Here is a 21,687-nt window from a genome sequence, read left to right as displayed (position 1 = left end):
AATTATTTATACAGCTAGTTGTTGATTCCTTTTTGTCTGGTAACCCTGGCAAAATGTTTCACTAACTCTGCTCTTCTTCTATCCAAGACTTTATTCTGCTGTACTTGGCTTTTCCCTGTGAATGCTCTCCAAGTCCTACCAGTGGGAGTCAAATAATTTACTGGAATCCTGAATGGGCAGGACAAAACGAAATCTGTTGCCTGGGTAACTCAGCAAAATAACCAGTTAGTTTGTGCAAGTGTGCCTGCTTATCTACTGAAGCACAGATGAGCATATATGCGTTTAATATTGTGTTCCTTTTCTAGTGCTTCCTATGAGTATCCAAGCAGATTATACTAATGAAATATTCAAAGAAATTCTCTCTCTCTAACTGAGTCATCCAACATGAATGCCATGGATTCCTGTATACAGTCAAACCAGGTAAGATCAATATAGAAATTAACTTTCTGCTGTTTCTATAATGTCGTTAAGGTTTTAGATCTGATTTTACTAGTGGCATCAACCTAATGGTTTGATATCAGTAAGTATCAAGCTAACAGTAAGTAAAGAAAGAATTTTAGATAAAGAACATGAAATTACATCAGCAAACTGATTTTTTACGAGCTGTCGTATCCCCGAATCAGAAAAATGTTATAACAGAGAAGTGTCATTTAAGTATTCTTTAACGATGATTAACATAATGTCAGATCAGAAAAACCCAGCCATTTAAATGCATAGACTTTAAAGCTGGATTGTTCATCTAGTCTGATCTTAACAAATTCAGTCTCTCTGAATCCTGTATGAATGCTGACCCTATTCACATTAACTGAATTTTTGCTGTTGACTACCACAGCACCAGGACTTCATGGTCTGAGCATTTCAGTTATTTCTGTATAAAAGGGGGAGGGATAATATTATTTCCTTTCTCCTACTCTTTGTCTTTCTGCTCTGTTCAATTAGACTACAAACTCTCTGGAGCAAACTCTATTTTACTGGCTTTCTATGGTGCCCAGAACAACAGGGCCTCTTGTGGCCTACAGCAGTCATAATAATTTGAATTGTTTCCGTCATTAATCAGATCGCAGGATGAGATGTATTCTGCTCGGTTCATCCATATTTCAGGAGTGCACCAGCTGTATCTCTAGGACATGCAGGGAAGCATCCAGTTGGTCAAATGTAGATGGGAGAGACACGTGGTTGAGACTGATGCCCGCTCTGTATTTGCCCTGCTGAGCCATTTCAAAGACAAAATTACTGGTCAAAATTGGATAAAGTGGGAAAAACTATTTCTTTCTTTCAGGGATGGGACATAGTGCTGAATTTCTTGGCAGAAGCACATTTTTATGGGCAGGTTGTAAAGATCTGAAAAATAGTGTTTAGAATGGGAAGGCCAACACCATCTTAAATATGTCATTTCAGTGAAATAGCACGTAGGTAATTTTTCATATGCTTTATGAGGAATGCATTTGCCATAAAAGATCTGAAGCCCATTAGGCTGTGATGTGGACCAATACCTTTCATTTTATATATAGAGGAAAAATGGTAAGTAGAAAGGCCCCAAATTACAGTCTTGTTTAAATTAGAAATAAATGTTATTTTATTTTCTCAGCAGATAGAGGAAAGATATGCTCAAGTGACCTGATGCAACTCTTAATACCCTGTCCTCTGCCCACCCTGTAACAAACTCAGTTCGTACCACTTAAGGTTTTAGTGAAACCTGTATGGAATGACTGCTTTGTTAAATTTCAGATAATGATCTGACAATTCAATGTTTGGAACACAAATACCTTTGGATAGGAGCTGAAATTTTCTGGTAAACATTATGCTCCTGTACTTTACTGGCACAGTGAAGTTTGCCCAGAGAATTTCAAAGAGAATGTTTTGGAGACTTCAGTCACTGTTGGGAAAAGCACATACCTCTCTACACAGAAAGATTTTATAATGATCAGCCTTTATAATGACCAAGAAGAAGAGAAAAGAGAAATCTGAAGGAAAGGGAGGATAAGAAATAATTTTTCTGTGAAAAAATTGAAAGGTAGGAAATCTGAACTGTAGAGGTTTGTGATTATATGGTATTTCCAGTCAAATATCACTGGGCAGAGGGTTTTCCTGTGTACTTTTTTCCACATTGATCTTAATCTATTTATCCCCTCTTCTTTCAGTATGGAGCCTAGGAGCTCAAGTGAAGAAGGAACTGTGCCTGTAATGTGGGCGATGCAGATCGATAGGGCATGATTGACGGCTCTATTATAACCTTACACAGCACAGCACTGAAACTTGGTTCCCGTAACTACTGGTAGAGCTTAAAAGCCATCTGTAAACTTCAGCAGGGACTAGCCAATGCCTGTAACAATATTGGGCTGCTGCAATTCCGTCAGTGGCACGCTGCCAGAATCTACACTTTGTCTGAGTGAACCAAACGAACATTATATCAAGCACATTTTGAAGTGAATAGCTTCATTAAATGTAAAATGTAATACAAAAATAGACACAAAACTGACCTGTCGGTTCCCACCAAGGGAAGAGTCTCTTGTTTTCATTCTCAGATGCAAACTCGAAGAAGGAAGCCTGGAAGATTGTTTATAAAATGGCTGAGCACATTCAAATGAGGCAAGGACATTCAACAGAGTGAAGAGATGCTCGTGGAGAACTTTCATGAACATTAAACAAAATATGAGACTCTTTAAGTATCTATTTTCTTTTCATGCAAAGTTCTTGGATAAATTAATAAGGCATTTAACAGCCATTAATGAAGCAGGGGATCTTTTAAGCAAAGAAAAGATAAACTTCAAGTGGGCAAAACTGTGAAAGCAATTCATAAAAGCGAAGTCGCTGGAGTGAGCGCACCAGAGATTCACCTGGATGATCACGTATCTTGCTACAGTTATCACCAACCTATCTTTAGCCACGTTCTGGGAAGACAGTTCATTGATACCAGCTAGGTCGGCACAGGAATTTGTTTGATGTGCTTAAGAGATTGGTAACAATAGCTCCTAACGTGACTGCGTTGCGAGGTGACAGTGTTTCCTTGGAGACAGTGAATCCATACGGCCCCAGCCAGCATCCTTGCAGGTTACCTCCCCTCAGAGGATGTAGAACTACCTCTCGGTCCAGGGGCAAAGATGGGAAGATAAGCTTTGACTGTAGACAAATAGCCTTATGCAAGATGTGAGGATTTTATGCAACAACAAGACATGTCTGAAAGGTAGGAGGGTGAAAGAGGAGAAGTAACTGTAGTCATTGCACAGCTGGCTTGACACGCTTTAACAAAGATAATGTTACAGGATTGAGTATCTTTTTAATATGTACCAACCTGTATTGCTGATGGAGATTGTTGTGCAGTGGAAACAGGAAGAAAAATGGTTTTTTTCTTGGTGTCATTGGCTGATTACTGAAAGACAAAAGGTGTCTCAACAAAAAATGTATAATTTGTTGTAAAAATGTGTGAAAGGCACATTGATGGAGATGTGGAATTTGTATTGTTGCAAGTTAGATCCATGAAGAGATGCATGGAGTGTTAGTTAATATGCTGGGAATGTATAATTATGGTGATAAGACCTAATTATGTTAATTATGTCTTTTGGGGGGGCAATTTTATGATGCATAAAGCAAGATAATTGATGGTACAGCTAACAGCAAGAATGCACTGTTACCATAACTTACAGGTGTGTTTGTCACTAAATTATGCTCAAAACAACTGCTTCAAAATGTTGCATAATGTCTCATAAAACTCCTATAAAAAGTAATTGAAAGGTAATAGAGCATGGAAACACAATGTCCAAGTCCTCTACTATTCTAAGTTCAGAGAGTCCTCATAATAAATGTTTGCAAACAAGCAACAGCTGCTACATAACAGTAAATTGTGTGCATTTTGAACAAAGCACAGCCTGAATTCTGAGTCTGCTGTCTTTTAAATACCTATACAAATTGTGTTTGTAAGTTAACCCCGCAGTTCATTTATGTTGATCAGCTTTGGCATGGGCAATTGACTGAGACAACATAAATAACTGGGTGTTTGTATCACACAAGCAAACAGCTATTTGTGCAAGTGGCTTGGACAGATCCATAACCAGCGCTCTTAGAGCCTGTGCAAGATCAGCAGCTCTGACCTAGATATAAGAACTCTTCACTTTGGGAGGATGTATCGCCCTTTTCTTAGTTTTGGGGTTTTTTTTTCTTTTTTTTTCTTATTCTAAGATGATCTTAAAATACATTAGATTTGGTTCCTTTAGAAAGGTCCATGTTTTTCACTTCCATAGTAGCAGGACTGAAAGAGCTTGGAGCACTTTGCTGTTAAATAGCAATCTGACCAGACTTCCACTGGGATCAGCCACGTGGGGCCTTTCCATCGTATATGCTCTGTGATCTGGTGGGATGTGAAGCTGTAGCAAGCACCATAGGAATTCTGACTCTGAATATGTGAAGAGGCAGTATAAATAGCCCTACTACTTACTCCCAAGTCTTTTATCAAGGACATTTCAGATCTACAGGGAAAGCAGCCATGGTTCAGTGAAAGCTAAGCCTACTCGAGGCTGCTGAGTCATGAAAAGTAGCTGGGGATAAGACTATTAGAAGTTAGACCGGACCCCAAAACTACTCAAAACACTGGGATTTGTCCCAGCCTTTCAGATCCCAGTTGCAAGAGTTTGCTTATAATCTTCTTTATCTTTACTCCTCTTCCACTGAGCTTTCCATTTGCCATTTTCCATGAGGCAAAGCTGAACCTGTGCTGTAGAGTTTAAAATGTTTGTTTATCAAGGCTGCCAGTTACACCAGGAGAAAGGAGTCTTTTGACTGACAGTCTTTTCTTAACAGCCAAATATCTAAAATACTACACAGAAGGAATGTTTTTCACTCAGAATATCTTTCACTGGTATAGTTTCAGAAGTGGCTTAGGTATAGCTCTTCAAAGTCTTTCATGGGCTTTTAATATATTCTGCCCTTAAACTCAGCTGGACTCAAATGTACTTGCGCTGCAGCTGGAAAATTTACAGCATTTTGTTGCCTATGAAAATGTTGCCAAGATGTCAGTGGGAGGAGAAGCAGACCCATTTCATGAACACACAACTGACACTGACATCTTGCTAATGTGTGACTTTTAACAGTGAACTCTATAGGAGTGCATGATTTTCCAAGATATCTCATAAATCATCTTTTGAAAAATGCGGTAGCTGTTCTGTACTCATTCCTTCCAGTTTACAAAATATTTCAGCCACTTAGTTCTCCACTGGGACTTCCACTGAGGAAAAAGCATAAAATATATTGGTTTAGTCATGAGTACTTTCACTTACCAGTACTTTCACAGTCCATGCTACCTCTATTCAGCTCATATGCAGCACTCTAGATTTCAAGGGGCTAGCAAAGAATTGTTTTGTACAATTTGTTTGTTTGTTTAATTATTTAGATGAAATGGCTAATACATTTCAATGATGCTACATGGAACAGAATGATTTCCCTGAGCTTTTTTTAAGTGATCAGAAGTCCTGCTATTTCAAAGCACCCTTTAGGCACTTAAAGTGGGATCCTCCTCATCAAACTTCAGATGCCTTGAAGCTGTGTCCACTCTCAGGAAAGCCTGTGGACTCATCATGTGGACAGTGTGGACTGTAGTTCACTCCAGCTGAAAATAATAGGCATCGAGGCTGGGTTGAGTAAGTGGGTATCTGGCCATACCCACTTGTCTCCACTGACTGTCGAGGGAGCCAAGAAAATTTGCTAAGCCTGGCTTTGCAGGCTGGCAACTCCAGCTAGGTGGGAGAAATCATACTTTAACCAGATGGAGGTTTTAGATGTTTAATGTTGACTTGAGTATTCTGAAATTTTGTACATGGATTTGACATGAGTGGTAAAGCTATAGCCATGATACAAACAACCAGACTGAGGGCCAGCCTCAGAAATTAGAAGTTGCTCACACGCAAGATTTTTCCCCTTAACATTTTAAGTTTTCTTTCCAATCCTCTTTTATAGGATTCTTAAAATATAATATCCAGTATCTCTGCTTAAAAGACATCGTAGATACTGCCCCCCCTCCAAGAAGAGAGAGAATGGAGGAATGCTATTGCCACAGAGGGTTTCCATTAGTGAAATTAATTCCTCTCTCATAAGAATTTAGGTCTATGATTTATGATAACCACCAACTTCTCACTGCAGGCAAAGCGAGAGGAAATGACTCAGCCTGGACAGACATCATGAATCTAATTTTTTTTCCCCTAATGCTTGACATAATCTAGTGTGCTGCTCCCAGAGGTGTCATTGGAGATTCATATCCAGCCAAAGGGCCTCACAATCAAGGCAGAAATTTTGTTACTTTCATGTATTGTGTGATCTGTAATTGTTTGGAATTGCATCCTGCCTCATTCATTGCCGTTTCTTTTGCATCAATTTTGCAGCAAAATAGTAAGGAAAACAAAGCAAGGGAAAGAAAAGCAATGTTGCGCTTGCTCCTTCAGAAAAATCTTCTGTGACATAATGTTAGGGTCCAGCTGGTGCTTGTTAAACTCAGGCAGTTTTGAGATGAAAAATGCTTCCTTCTGTCACTCTTTCCAATAGAAATCTCACTACCCACCTGACTGGAGTAGTCTTATCTATCCCATATTGATTCTGGAACTTCATGTTTTATTTTCCATCACCGATACGGAATTTTGTGAGTGGGCTTCTGCCAAAGATCACAATAGATACCATGTTAAATGATTCAGCTAAAATGTTTTACCCCACATTTCAAGGGACTAGGAGTGTATATTCATGCCTCGGCAGAGGAGGCAGTATCTAGCTGAGAGGCAGGTAGGTTTTCAAAAGTCTTGCAGTTATAATAGTCATTTGAATACAACCTAACAAATTGCTTCCAAAACTGAGAAGAATAATAGATCTTTTTCTTAAATATAAAAGAATTTATACATATTTCTCTGGTACGACCTCATTTAACATACAAGGAAGCAGAAGCAAAACAAATCCCAAGATAGGGCTAAGCAGTACTTTATTTTTGGTTTTGGTTTTTTTTTTATATTGACCAAATGTAAATCCTCTTTTCACAGGGTTGCTGTGTGTGTGAATGCCTGCTGATCTGCAGCAGCACACACACATGAAAATCGTCTGTTTGCCTCAAGATGACCTCTAAAAATGCCTAAGTAAATTGCTGTTATTTTCAGAAATGCTGAGCTTGCTCAGCTTCCTTTAAGTCACCTATGGTTTATTCTGGCTGGTTTGATCCTATTAAAAAAAAAAGCATAAAGCATGAAGGGAGGAATAGTTCCGTATGTCAGTACTGTTCTGTGCAGTCTGGATGCACTCTCAGGCAAAAGCCAGGAAAGATGTAATATTGGGTTTTGATGATGTTTAAAAAAGGCAAACCAATCTTAGTAAGGTCAACAGAATACGTCTCTTCATTATTATTTGCCAATAATCTGTAATTATAAGTTTTAACTGATGTTGTATTTAGCTTGTCTGTTACACTCAATATGAAACTTTCATTACCATCCTCACTAGAGCATTTTAAAACTGCATTTTTATTCTCCATTTCTGCTCCTGACTATAATTGTTTTAATGACGCTTACTGACAGCTGATACTTTCTGGCAAGCTCTCGCAGAGCTTGTCCAGTAAAAGTCAAATTATAGTGCTGTATGCACACACTTACTAAGTTAAATTTTTTTTTTTTTAAGTATTCCATGGCAAATTTCTAAATTGCAGCTGCCAGTCTGCAAATTATTCAATCTCTCTGGAGAAATTGCATCAGTTGGGGTATATGAAATGTACTTTCAAATGTGTTCTTAGGCAATGAACTAGCAAAGCACAGAAGCACATGACTTCAAGACTCTATTGAACGAAGCTCAACTTTTCTTTGGAGCCTCGATATTCTACTAAAACATACTCAAGGGATTAAAATAAACAGTTGAGGTATCTTTTCATACAACCTGGATCCATAAAAGCAGGGGTATACAGGATAAAATGGGGCATATCATGCTATTGAACAAGTTCAGTTCTTAATTTTCTCCAAGATGGAGTTTTTCTAACAAATTGCCAGTAAGATCCTCTTTCTAATGTTTGGACATATCTGTGAAAGCCTCGTATGCGTAAGTGAACAGTACTTAGGTGAGAGGTCCCATTAAGGGACTGGAAGGGATTGCCCTACCTATGGTTTGACCTTGGGATCATGTGGCTATTGTCTGGTGGTAAGTCCTACCCCTTACTACTCTGTATTTTCTGCTATTATAAAATACTTTGCATTTCTCTGAACAGAATCGATTACTTGTTTAACATCTCCTCTCTAGTTCCTCAGGTCTGACTACAAGCAAGCAAAAATTCTGTAAATCCTATTCATCCTGCTGCTCCATCCTAAGCAATACACACACTATTCCACCGGTTTTATCACAAAACAGAGGATTCATCAGGCAGAACTGTGATTCTGGGCTACCTTCCCCAGTAAGTGTCTGGCTATACCAGTCTGATTACAAATTTATAGAAGAGAGACACTGACAAAGAGTAACGAAGGCTGAAATCTCTTCCTCAGCTTTGAAGCTGATTATGGTTTGCCTCCTTTTATCTTCCAAAGCTAGATCAGACGATTATAAATAAGATTATATGATGAGGTGCCAGCAGTGGCAGGGGATTTGACTCAGTGGCCCAGGAAGCCTTTGAGCCCTATGCACAGAACTGGATGCAATGGTCAAGTATATAATAAATCCTGAAGAGGCTGTATACATATGCTATAAAATGTCATAATCAGGAGTGCTATGAAAGGTAACAATACAGACATTCTGTGAGAATATCTCTCTCCAATATCTGAGCCAATTCGTAGAAGTAAACCAGAAGGGGCTGTGGTAAACTACACCTAAACTGTGAATCCCCACAGCATTTAGCAGCTTCTGGATGTGTGTATAGCTCAGCTCTGACTGGAGGGGATGAGTCAGAGGTGCATGCTCCATCTCTCCTCCACCCCCAACTCCACCATCGTGGTTTCCAGTGAAAGAAATGCTGGAATTTTGAGCAAAGAGCCAAGCTGCATTGCACTGAGAGGTTCCCCCACTGTAGGCAATCATGGTGTTTCTGTTGGGCATGACACAAATCACACCTACTCCATACGCTACAGGCAGAGTTAGTTAGAGACTTTGTTCCTTGCTCCCTTCTGGGAGACCGATGCCCTGGAAATTATAGAACATGTTTTAATGGAAAAGCAAAATGGGCAGAAACCTCATATTCTCAACTGCACCAGCAGATTTTCTGTATTTAGATTTAGTGCTTCAGTTGCATTCAGGATATATTGTATGTAAGCTTGTCCAGAAATGTGTTTACATGCATACGCATACACAAATGCATGCCTTTATATCCTCACTTCCATAGATCATTTTGCTATTCACCAGGTGGTATTAAGGCAGAGGACATTGTAAACATGTATGAATATTATTTCTACTGGAATAAGGCCAGAAATATGAGAAAACACAATGCCAGAAACTGAAAAACCTTAACTGAGTCTTTCGTATCTTTTTTTTGCTTTTTCATATCTTTTTTTTGCTTTTTTTAAGCTTCCTTCTGATTATTTCAAGTATCTCAACTGGTGTGACATAGAAGAACATGATGTTCGAGGAAATCAGCTTCATTGTCCCCGAGTGAGGGAAGGTAAAGACCAAAAAGACATATTCACATTGAAGCCTTAACTCTATTTACTCAAACAGTATGTCCTTAAATGGTATGAGCTTAAATCATAGAGTTTGCCATTGTTTTGAAAAGCGGCAGGATTTCATCCCATATTGTACATGTTTACTTTTTTTAATCACTAGGAAAATACCCTTTGTAATTTTGAAAATGGGAAACAAAAGCCAGAACTGTAATTTGAAAATTTTTAGTATTAATGTGGTATTGATTACTTCTCTCAAAAGTTCATTAACATTTAAACATTGTGCAGAATGCAATAGCAATATGCCAAACAAGAAGATGAGAGTGAAATCCAGTTGCATACAGCGGCACATATATATTATTTTAAAACTGAATTGGCCCATTGCAATTTAGAGATGCACTCAGGAATGAGGAATGGAAGGCGGATTTTAAAATCCAGTGTTTGCTTGTTTGGGGCTAAACAGCAGAAAAATTCCACACTGTCCTTGCTTTAGTTAGGAATTTGAAGATGTGCATAGCTTTGAGCATTTCGGTAGACCCATTGACTTTAAGTCTTCAGCATGTGTCGTTCTTAATACAAATGAGGTTTTGAGTATGGCTATTAATCCCAGTTGCAGTTGTTGTCAGTGGACTGGAAGTTACAAACATACCCCTTGCTCAGGACAATTAAAGGATAAGTACATAACTGCTATATAAACTCATAGCATGTGAAAGAGTACATAGAAACAGTATTTTAGAACTCAGATGCTTATGCTCAACCATTTAGAAAAAGCTTTTATTCTGAGCTATAGAAGGAATGTCATTTACTAACCATGTACCAAATCATCATGACCTTAGATTGCTTGCTGAATTATGAGCCCAGGAATGGTAGAAAAATCTTCGCATTAATTTACATCTTAGAGGCCTGGAAACGCACCTGTAATATTATATATATTTCTTTATTTCGGATATCTTCCCAGCCATATATATAATCTTTCAGCAAGTAACTAAGTGCCAGTTCCATATCACATCCACTATTGAAAATCTTTTTTTCTGACCAGGGCCCTCAGAAGAAGAGCTATTTTTCAGAGGAGAAGAACATACTTTGAAAAAAAGAAAACAAGTAACTGACACAGAGAAGCGTCAGAGGAAACTGCAAGAGAACTGGGAAAACTGTGCTGTAAATCTTTCTTATTAACTCTTTGTACTGTAGTAGTAAATAAGCCAAATAATAATGTGCCAGCCACTCCTTGCAGCTAGCAGTTTTAAAGGTCAGACTGGCACCATGACATTGTAAACCAGAAGGTTTTTGCAAGCCAGGGGAAGCACTGGAATATATTGTAATTTGGGTTCTGACCCTGTGCAAAGACTAAACTCCTGTGTTGTGATAGGGCTTCATTTGTTCAACTAGTGACGTTCTTTGCCTGCTTAGTGCCTGATGGTAAATGAACAGTTAGAGAATGGAGTAGTTTAATTTCAGCTCTTTCAGTCTCTCCTCATACCAGCCTGAGCAGTTCTTTTGGCTGGAGGTACTACATTGCTGCTGGTTCTGACCAGCAGTAACTTATAACCTCCCTAAAATCAGGTAGTAACTTTTAACACTGAGATCCAGTGCGATGCATCATGCCTCTGCCAATGCATCAACACTGGGGAATACTGATATCTGGCGACTGCACAGCACTTTTTTTTTCCAGATGAATTTAGAGGCCAAACCAATAAGCTACAATCCCTTAGTCCTGCTTTCTCTGCCCAGAGTGCACACACAGGCATGCCCACTCAAGAGGCAGGAGGGGCTGGACAGTAAGATTCACATGCTTCAGAGATGGTTTCTTTCTTCTTTACTTTTGAGGAATTATGCAGTGCATCACTATGATTCTAAGGTGAATTTGGCAGTTGGCAACACAAATTGGTATAAGAGCAGCATAATAAAACAGATTCACCTTTTAACTAATTCTGACATTGAAAAGATTTAATGATATAGTTACTAAAAAGCAAGAAAAAAAAAGTAAGTGATTTCTCTTATTTTTCCCTTCCCAGGAGCTGAACCTTTCATTTCAGGACCTGGGTGATCTTTACCAGATGGAAAACTTCAAAAGGATTCTCCAAAGACTAATTCGGGTGGAAAAACTTTGGTTGGTGGACAATTCTTTGACAGACCTAAGTGCCATAAGGTTGCCAAGGTAGACAAAACGTCCTGTTTCTATTTTTATGCAATATCATAGAAATCAAAACTATTATTTACCTAAGTAATAGCTGGAGCAGACTCCTGAGAACTGCCAAAATATGATATTTTGAGGGGTATTATATTGAGAATCCGTCAGTATATTGCTATTCTGAGTTCATGTCATTCCCAAGTTGAAAATACCCAGTAAAGAGGTCAGGTGATGTCTCCTTTATTCCTGGTGGATAATTCCTGAGTCTCATCAAGTTCAGTGATATTTTTGCATAAAAGGGAAAGTTGTTGAAAGATGAAGGAATCTATATGAAGAGATGGTGGAACATAACCCAAGCAGAGAGGCCAGGTGTGACCATGACAACTATATTTTTTCAATCCATCTGTTGTTTCTCTGTTGTTGTATGTCTAGTTATATGGAAAGCTGTAATACTGAAAGCAAGAATAATGATGTATCCATTGTACAATATAAAGAAAGCTGAAAGTATGAAGTGTAGGGATCTGATCTTGCAGTCCATGTCTAGGCAAAAATAACACAAATGTAAAACTAGTGTGAAAGCAAGTCTCAAGGAATCAAATTCTTGTATCTCTCATTGGAAGCCCTAAGTTGCCATGACTTCGACTACCTGAAGAGTCATCCCTGTGTTGGCTTACAGGTACATAACATCAACGATGTGATCAGTGATGTCATATGCTTTATGCTTTACAGATGCAGAGAACTAAATGTCAATAAAAACCACTTTACATCCTTCAAACAGCTGCCAAAGATACCTCAGATTCAGCACTTATCACTCGCTGAAAATAACATCATGACACTAAGTGGAATATCAGACTTCAGGCATACTCCACTTGAATCCCTTATACTCAAGAGGAATCCCTGTGAGTTTCAAGAAAGATACAGACAACTGTAAGTCTTGCCATCTAGTAGCCAACAAAAGTTGAACAATACAAAGAAATGATTGTGAGAGAGTTCAAAAGGGATAGGATCTCAAATACAACAAGCTCTCCCAAGCAATCTTTTTTATTTTCCCATAGTGTCAACTATCATAAATGCTCCAGGAACATGGGCTGGTGAGCCAGTATCTGAGAATAGCCACAAATATTCAGAAACTGCCTAGGAGGCTTTGTAATCACATGACTAGCAGTTCTTGAACTGAACTAAGTCCATGGATCAAGTTTAGAGACAATGACCAGGGCAGATAAATTAGATTCCCTTTTATTAATAGAAACTTCCTATTACTCAAACTCTCTTCAGTCTCATTGCATCCCTCGTGTATTCTGAAAGGAGTCTAAATTGCATTACATGTCAAGAGATGGAATCAGAAGGATGTATTGCAAGATGGGAGCTAAAGCAAGAGAAAACTAAGTTACCTTCATTAGATTTTTCTGGATTCTCTCCTCTCTCCGTGGCAGCACTGTGGAAGTTGCACTGCCTTGAACTCCCTGCTCAGTGTAGGTATATGTCACAGGCAGCACAGTATAGTGTAGACTTAACAGAGCTGCCTCGGACACTGGAAAGGAAAATTCAAATCCGAGATAGAGTAGAGAATTCAGGGGCAGATAATTTATTCTAAGTCTCATGCGTATTTTGACACTCACACCCCTATTCCATTCTTCCCTAGTTGCTTTGACTCCAAAACCCTGTTGCCAGGAAAAAAATTGCACACAGGTCAGAAAGGGGAACGCAGCGTGTTCCTTCTGAGCTCTTCAGAAATCTGCACAATTGCATGTTTTTCCCCACTACAGACACGGAGTCATGTCAGCCATCTACACAAGGCATTGATGATATTTTTGAGATAAACCTTACAGCATGTGTCTAAGAAGTCTTCTCTTCCTGGGAGGGGAAAAAAAAAAGAGAAGCTTAACAAAAAATGTTTAATGAAAACCTTTCTGAGTTTCCAGTAGGCTTTTTCCTTCAGTCTAGTACGCATCCCTTTGACAGTGTGATGGTGATGCTTGTGCTTTCTAAAGGTAAATAGATAGGCAGATATCAAAGTGGAAGTTAAAAGTAAATTTAAAATAAAGGATTTTACATTTTATTTGCATTTCAAAAGGTTCAGAAGAAGAAAAGCTGAAAAGCACTTTTTAACAATTACCAATTCTGTTTCTGCTCCCAATCCTACCAGTTCTTAAGGCAATTAAATATAGATAACTCTGGTATTACTTTCACTGCCAGTGCTGGAAGACAGACTGAATCATTTTCAAGCATAGATAAAGCCCTGAGTTACATGCCGAGATTGAGCACTGGAGTCCACACTCACCTCAAAAGGCGGAGGAGCAAATACCATAGTGTGTGGGTTAACACCCTGTGTGATGCTTATGGAGGGGGCTACGGCTCCATCAAACTCCTCTGAAGAAGAAAACAGCAGTCTTCATGACCGAGGTTAGAGATACTGATGAGCTGTTTAAAAGGGACAGTATATTAGGAGGTAGAGCCATTCGTTTCATTTTGGCATCGTGCCCACGAAACGGGGACTTCTTTTCTTTGGGAGAAACAGAAGTGCAAAAAGCTTTGCAGAGAGCCTGGTTTCTCTGTCACAGGAAGATAAAAGTTGAGTTGCACTTCTTGCAGTCTGAATCTTTGCTTTTCAGCAGTCTAGGAAATTCAGTCTAGGTTAACACTCTGTCCTCTCTTTTGCATTAGACAGCTGGTTTGGTTCTACTCTATTAAAAATGTAGACACTAGTAGTGCTTTACTGAGTCTAGGATATAAAACTTGTGCAACAGAGTGAAGCCTGAAAATTTTTCATTAGCTCTTTATCAAATAATTTCTGCAACAAATGACAAATCAACATTTCCAACAACACAAATCTATTTTGGATATGTTTGAATCCACTCTTTGTTTTTTATCAGTGTCTATTTTGTTCTCAAGATTTCCCAAGATTATTTATCTCAATTTCTATTTTTCTTTTGTCTCTCTTTAAGTGTATTCTCCAGTTTGCCAAACCTGAAAATGCTGGATGGTATCCCAAAACTGCCAGAGGACTGTTCACCCCCAGATATCAGGGTTTTTTTCAAAATGTGTACTATACTCTAGCACTGTGTTTTTGTGGGATCACAGCTGTGCTAGAACCACATCACTTAAAAGATACAATAAATCCTGTGTATGGAAGTGACTATTTTTTTTTTATCAAAGAGACTGAAGCAGAAATATAATATTTTGAATGCATTTGTGATACCACAGACTTCAAGTAAGTATGGATAAATGGTATGTAAATAAGACATAATGTGTATACTGAGTGTCATGATTTTGGTGTATTAAAAATATTGGGTGTCTTTCTTGTCTAGAAACTTTATGTAGACAGCAACTTGCAATTATTGACTCCCACTGCATTTACTTAAAACATGTCCAAGTTCAGACCACATGTTCATTGTGGGAAATGGTACAGGGATTAACATCCAGGCTGCGAAGAAAAGGATGAAAAAAAAAAACCAAAACAACTGAATAAAAGAACAAGCTACGCATTTTCCTTCTTTATGACCCACCAATGTCCAAGTGCTCTTTAATGCGCTTTATAGATGGGAAAGGCAGAGCCACCCCAATCATTTTGATCCTTAGAAATAAAAAAATAATGCAAAAAGTCCTTGCTTGGGAGTTTGGTATAGCTAGAGAGCACTGGGGAGGTAAATCATGAAAAAGGAAAGAAGTCTTGACTCATTGCTGGCATTGTTTAGGAATGTCTTCTTGCTTAATAGAGGTTCCTCAAGCCAAAGCCACAATGAGGAAAAGAGCTGTGGAAACTGAAAAGGGATTTGTAAGGGCTCTCCAGGATATCTGAATGCAATTATCTTTGAGAGGTATCTGTCCTTGTCTTTGATTCATTTGCTGTTCAATTTCAGCTTTTTTTTCCAGGCAGCTCATGCTGGCACGCAAATAGCTGTGCCACTAATGGTTCAGGAAAAGAATGACGGAGTCCTGGAAAATGAAGACAATTAACAGAATTGCCTAATTCCAGAGACAGTCAATAAATTCTCTGCTGTGTATTGGCTGCAGGCGCGGTTTGTTTCAGTTACACGGGGAGGAGTAATGACTGCTCAGCCCTGTAGAGCTCTGCAGTGCAATGACTTATCATCAGAAAGGTCACAGAAGCTCTGTATAATGTCTGTATTCAGTCCGGGCAAGAGAAATGACCAGCTTGAAAAGTTTCCAGGCTCTCCCTCAAGACTGCCCTTACCTTCCCACAGCCTAGCAGTTGGTCAAAACATTGCATGAACTGGATCACAAGATTTTGAATGTACAACTGTATCTAGCTCTAAGTATTTTCTGCAGCTGTGAAAGGAAAAAGACAATGGCTCACTGCAAAGAGGTGTCAGGTTGAGGGCTCACAAGCAGGAAATATTCTTGCAGTTCATAGAAGCAGGCCAGTTCCTTCCCAGTGTTTACATGCTCACGGGGTTTGATAACTAGATCCAGTCAGTGTAGTCCACCCCAGCAATGGGAACAGACCACGCTATGACAAACCCCTCCATAAACGTGCTACAGACTCGAGACGGTATTGTTCAACAATACATGGCAACAAGCTTTTTTTTTACAAATTCAGAGAGAGATTATGTGGTTAACACAGAAACAACAACACAACAAGAGCTTTGAAACAGGAAAAGCAGAACATTGTGTGCTCTACAGCATGGCAAACCAGTCCAGAGGAACAGGAATCTTTCACGCGGGGAGAATTAGAACCAAAAACCTGAAAGCTTTCTGAGGCTAGTAGTCTACCTCAGATCTAGAACTTAATCCAGATATAGTATAATACAGTAATCAACATAAAAACCCCACTGTTGTGTTTGGGAATGGAAAGGGTAAAAACAAAGGTTGAAACATATTCTTCTCAACTGAGGATGTATGTGAGAAAACACCATCTCCTCAGAAGCAAGGCAGGGAGCTAAAGCAGAGAGGAAGCAGAGCCTGAAGGAGCACCTTTACTGACCCAGCCAGAGACAGCCAGCAGCGAGTAGCTGAATACTGAATACTGGCTGCTGTGAGGCTGTGCGTCTGGAGACGGGAACGGGAAACAGGCTTTTCCCAAGGTATCAGACACTACGGAGCATTCAAATCAGCGATGTTCAAATCCCAGCAAAAAGCACTTGAGGACTAAGCTCTCATCCCAGAATTCAGCATTAGAAAGCAAGAGTAGGATGGGAAATTGCTCCAGTCCCGTGGGTAGACATTTCAGTTACAAGCTCCTAGTGAAGCTACCACCCACTTCTTGCGCATGTAATTAGGAGCTGGTCGAGTCTCTCCTGGGAACACGCTCAGGGGCTTTGCTCTTTAGACCTGAGTCCTGGGTCAGTCACAAGAAAGAGGCACAGGCAGTGATTTATTCTTTCCGCACAGGAAGTTGGTTCTACTCTCATAAATTTTCCTTTCATTATTTTAATGCTCTGGCTGTGGAATCCCAGAGAAATATGAGGTAGTATCTGGGGAGCCTTGCTGATTTTATTTAAAGTGCATCCAGGAGCAAGAATGTACTGGTAATGTTTGAGTCACTTTGCTGCAATGAGCTTTAAACGAGATGTTCGCTATCAGCAATGTCACATGGGAAACTGGGAAAAAAAGAGCAATTAGGTTCCAGCTGGTTGACTGGACAACAGCCATAAGACCAAGGAAGCACACTGGATACATTTCAACGTTACCGGTCAACGAGAAACCCCAGCAGCAGGAACCTTTTGAAACTGGACTCAAGTTCATGCCAAACTAGGGATAAATTAATATACATTTTGGGTTCTAAATTAGATTATTACTATCTAACTTTCTTTTCCTGCCAAACTTACAGTCAGCTTCACTCAAGAAAAAATGGGCCTGCAGCAAATTACTCCTGAGTTTTACTCCCTTGCTTTTCCACAGTTATGTTATGGAGTGGTCTAATCTAAACCTAGTCTATGATTTCAAGAAAACCTGGAAGGAAAGGAACAAAAGTAGAGCCTTTATTTTTCTAGAGCTTTTGAGATTTCATCTGTTGTGATTGCACTCTGAAATCTAAAATAATAGCTGTGAGCTCAGTATCAAAATATCATGAAATCAATTTCCAATTATTAACAAAGATTCTTTCAAACCTGACATTTCATGAAAATTTAGCAAAGTTTTCCCAAAGTCTTGGCTAACATCATGGGACAGGTCCAGGGCTGATAGAGCTCAGAACTGAGTTCCCAAGTCTCATTTTAACTGTCTCTTCATTTCTCATTATGTCTAATTCTCTCAATACAAAATAAAAAGTGAGCAATATCAAATCAAAAGACAGATTCCTTAACTGAACAGAAAGAAAACAAGAGTTTTCATTTAATCCATTTATGATGATTCCAGGAATTCCAGAGCAGGGTTTAAAAAGTCTGTAAGTATTACAGTACATGGGTCATGGAAGCAAGCAAAGTTGTAACAGAAAAGAAATCATCAACTACTGGTGAGCATTTCCGAGAAGACCGTTTGCTCATATTCCCATTAACCTTGTAGAACATGAAGCACAAACACCCTATGTTCATATTGGTCCAAATTATTTAAATCGCTCGGGAAATAAAGACTTGGAGCCAATATCCTTCTCCAGGACCGTGCTTTGCAGCACCAGTGTTAGATGTGAATACAGTGAAGAGGAAAGCAGTGGCTTTCCTTGCAAAAGGAGACCTTGCAAAAATGTCTTCTTTTAGTTCCTTACACTGAGCTTCAGAGGCTGAGAGGGTGCATCAGAGGGAAATCAGAGCCGATCAGTTAAGCCTGTAATTCATCATCATCACAAATATTAATGCAAATGGCTCAAGCCCAAATTTATACACCTGTATGGAGTAAATAACTTGTCAGTGACTCCCTAGAGTTTAGCCTGCCAGTGCTGGAGCACGGAACGGTTATAAGGACATCACAAGTGACTTCCTGAGGTCCTTGTCAACTCTCAGGTCACTGTATCTGTAAGAAATTTGCCTGGCACACGCTTTGAAATATGCTGTGGGAAAGGATCTGGGTGACCTGGTAGGTCATGGTGCTTGCTGCATTGGCATAAACTGTGAAACCGCTGGCACAGAGGGCTGTGCTAGGACAGTTTGCTGGCCTCTCGCTGCTGAAGACAGCCTAGCTCTTCCTCCATGGACCAACTTGCACATTCCTGTGGCCAGAAAGGGTATTTGCCTGCCGTGGCTTCTGTTCGTGGTATTTGTGTATTTAGTGATGCCAGGACAGCGGTGCCCTCAGTGCTTGCTTATTCCCCCACCAAACACAAGTCACTAGCAAAGTCCTTCTGCGTGAAATTCAACAGCAAAACTGGCAGTGAGTTCAAAGCTGCAGAAGCACAGCTTTATTCTTCTGTGGAGAAGGAAGGAAGGAAGGAAACTACTCACAAATCAGGGATCAGGTTCCCAAAAAGGGCACTATGAGGCTGTTAACCTTTGAGAAGCAGAACACTCTCCCCTTTCCCTGGAGAACCTCTTTTTGAAGATCAGAGTATATTCGTTTGTTTTACCGTTTCCTTCCTGACTGATTAAAATCAAATGCCTTCTGGTCTATGTAAGGCAGCTTTCGATCACTGCCAGTTAAGTTTTGCTGTTCAATAAAGAACCTTCACCATTTCTGATGATTTCCTTGCTGTTAACACTAAAAGAAAAAATGAATTTAGTGAATATACTGGCTGATATTTTGATCTATTTGGATACATGTATGAGACATGCCGAGGCACATTGGCAGGAAGCATGGGGGGAAATAAGCTATTAAGATGTCCCAGAGCATTCATTTTTCATTTGTAATCTATCATCCAAGATACATTTGCTTTGGAATTGCTACAAGGTACCATGGTACATTATGTAATTGAAAGCACTGAAGATAAGGAAAGAAGGCCATTGACAACATATGCTTTGGATAAAAGCAGCTATAAAAATAAATGTAATGACCGTAACAGGGACAAGCATGGACAGTAACAAATTGGGAATGACCAGAAAGTTCATGAATAGGCAAGCTACAGGAAACGGTGCAGTCAGCCTTGGGGAGTGAAATCCAAGCCAATTTTTTTTTTCTTTTTCATACTGATAATTTTATTTTTACTATGTGTTAACATAATATATTACCCATTCCTACCCTACATACAGTCTGTTTTCTTTCTAATAGATTGCTATAATTACTCTTTACAACCTGAGCACTGAACCAATTTAAGGATGCTCCTATTAAGAGGCATGGATGATGAACTCAGATGTTTCTTTGATGCAATTTTAATTTTCTGTGTAAAATGTACAAAGTTCCATTTTTCTGAACTCAAGGGAAATCAAACAAGAGACTGCATCTGTGCTCAGGGCTCCAAGCCCTTTTTCAGTCAGCATTTAGCTCTCACCTTTTCTCAGCATTACGCATCTTTGAGCTTTACTCTCCTAGGTTTCATCTTGCTTCTTTTTTCTGTGTTAGCTCAGGCACACTCTTGTGGCTGCAAAGACCTTCACCATGTTGGGCTAATGCTTCCCATAAGCCTGAAACCCTCGCCCAGGGTGCCTCCGGTCGCTCAGGCTGCCGCAAGCCTTTCATCGCCTCCCAGACCTAGCTGTTCTCTCCTAGCTCGTGTCTCTGGTCCTGCCCTGCAGCTTCTCCCGGTTCCACCTTCAGGTCCACCACTGCATTTGGTATGTTTGGTATCATGTAGGCAAAACGGAATTGTTGGTGGAGCAAGAAGTTCTGTGGGTTTAAATAAATCAGTCAAACAACATGCAATCTCTATGAGCTATCCCTATTTATTTTTAAAAGACAGAATTCTTTGTGAGGGCAGATATCTAAATCAGGGTACGTTATAGAGGAATGTGTTCGGCTTGGAGGACATTTAAAATCGGCAGTGCCTAAAAGACAAAGAATAAGGAGCTTAGACTTGCTGCATTTCTTCACTGCTTAATGTTTTACCACTGGTTCTAACTTGCAGTATTGGCAGTCTGGTTTCCTCTGCTATTTTTTTTTTTTATTGTCTTCTTTTAAACATTACAACAAATACAACTATAAAATCACAGCTGAACATCAAAAGGGTAGATGTACGCCTGTAGAGAAAATGGAATCTAATGTTAATTCTACAGAGGGAAGTGCTCAAAGTGCTTATCATGTCCCATGCCACAAAGATTAGATAAAAATGTCCCAAGTTTTTTACTGTGACAGTATCACACTCAAGCACTCCGAACCAAAAACCTCACAGTAACAGAGTGCCTCATTATTATATTTGGTGCCTAATATTTGTCAGCTTGAAGGTGCTAGAATAAGTCCAGGACAAATTTCTCTGCAGATATAGTCCCATTTATTCTAGTCGGGTTTATTTACACCACAGACGTCTGCCAGTTATTGAAAAGGCCATAATTAAGTCTGCCCTAAATCTGCCTCTCAGTTCTGGATCTTCACATCCCGATTCAGCACGACACCTGGATGCCTGAAGTAGTTCAGGTGCTGGATGCAGGATAACGTTAGCACAGCGCGCATGAGCTCGGGCAGGGCCACAAGGCAGCAGTTTGTGTGATGAAAGATGTCTGAGTTCGAGCATAATTGTGTGGCACTGCACAGCACTGTCTAGGGGATATAACAGCATGTACAGGTCGCTATATCCTTGCCATAACGAGTAATTCAAGAGAAGAAAAAGGAACTGCTTTTTTTAACCAACGCTGCTGGAAACTCAATATAAATTATTACAAGTCCAAGCCTGCGCTACTGTGAAGCAGTGCTAGTCCTCCAAGACCAGACATTTGGGGACTGCAGCCCCAAGGAGGGAGACAGGCCAGTGCAGAGGCAGGTTTTGTGCCTGGGGAGCCTGACCGGGAGAGGGTGTGTGCTGGAGCGAAACGGGCTGGGCTGCGGGCATACACCGGAGGGCAGATGACCAAGGACTGCGCAGCCCGGGAAGAGAGGACCGAGCCTGGGCAAGGGCTGGAAATGCGGTGTTACAACAAAGCTCAAGAGGCACATTTCAGCAGGAGCTTTACCAGGTAATGCCTCGGTGGTCTAGAAGATGTATTGTGGTGC

General features: G+C 39.8%; 1 protein-coding gene across 2 annotated transcripts; it reads left to right on the top strand.

The window, feature by feature from the left end:
- Positions 1-203: 203 nt before the first annotated feature.
- LOC104022007 (uncharacterized) lies at positions 204-15,129 on the top strand. 2 transcript variants are annotated; one of them, XM_087740214.1, is made up of 9 exons: positions 204-224; positions 306-420; positions 2,142-3,184; positions 8,245-8,395; positions 9,496-9,589; positions 10,627-10,745; positions 11,603-11,745; positions 12,448-12,645; positions 14,664-15,129. In XM_087740214.1, exons 3-9 carry the CDS (start codon positions 3,159-3,161, stop codon positions 14,773-14,775), a joined length of 843 nt encoding a protein of 280 aa, XP_087596340.1. In that variant the 5' UTR covers positions 204-224; positions 306-420; positions 2,142-3,158; the 3' UTR covers positions 14,776-15,129. The 2 variants fall into 2 exon arrangements, with proteins under 2 accessions (XP_087596340.1, XP_009473938.2); XM_009475663.2 differs by lacking the exons at positions 204-224; positions 306-420; positions 2,142-3,184 and adding an exon at positions 7,033-7,103.
- The last annotated feature ends 6,558 nt before the right edge of the window (positions 15,130-21,687 follow it).

The sequence above is a fragment of the Nipponia nippon genome, unplaced genomic scaffold (assembly GCF_047370975.1).
Source record: "Nipponia nippon isolate SJK-2023a ecotype South Korea unplaced genomic scaffold, ASM4737097v1 scaffold_7, whole genome shotgun sequence".
Classification (NCBI taxonomy): Eukaryota; Metazoa; Chordata; class Aves; order Pelecaniformes; family Threskiornithidae; genus Nipponia; species Nipponia nippon.
Note: the sequence above shows the minus strand (reverse complement) of the source record. Positions and strands in the feature narration are given on the sequence as shown.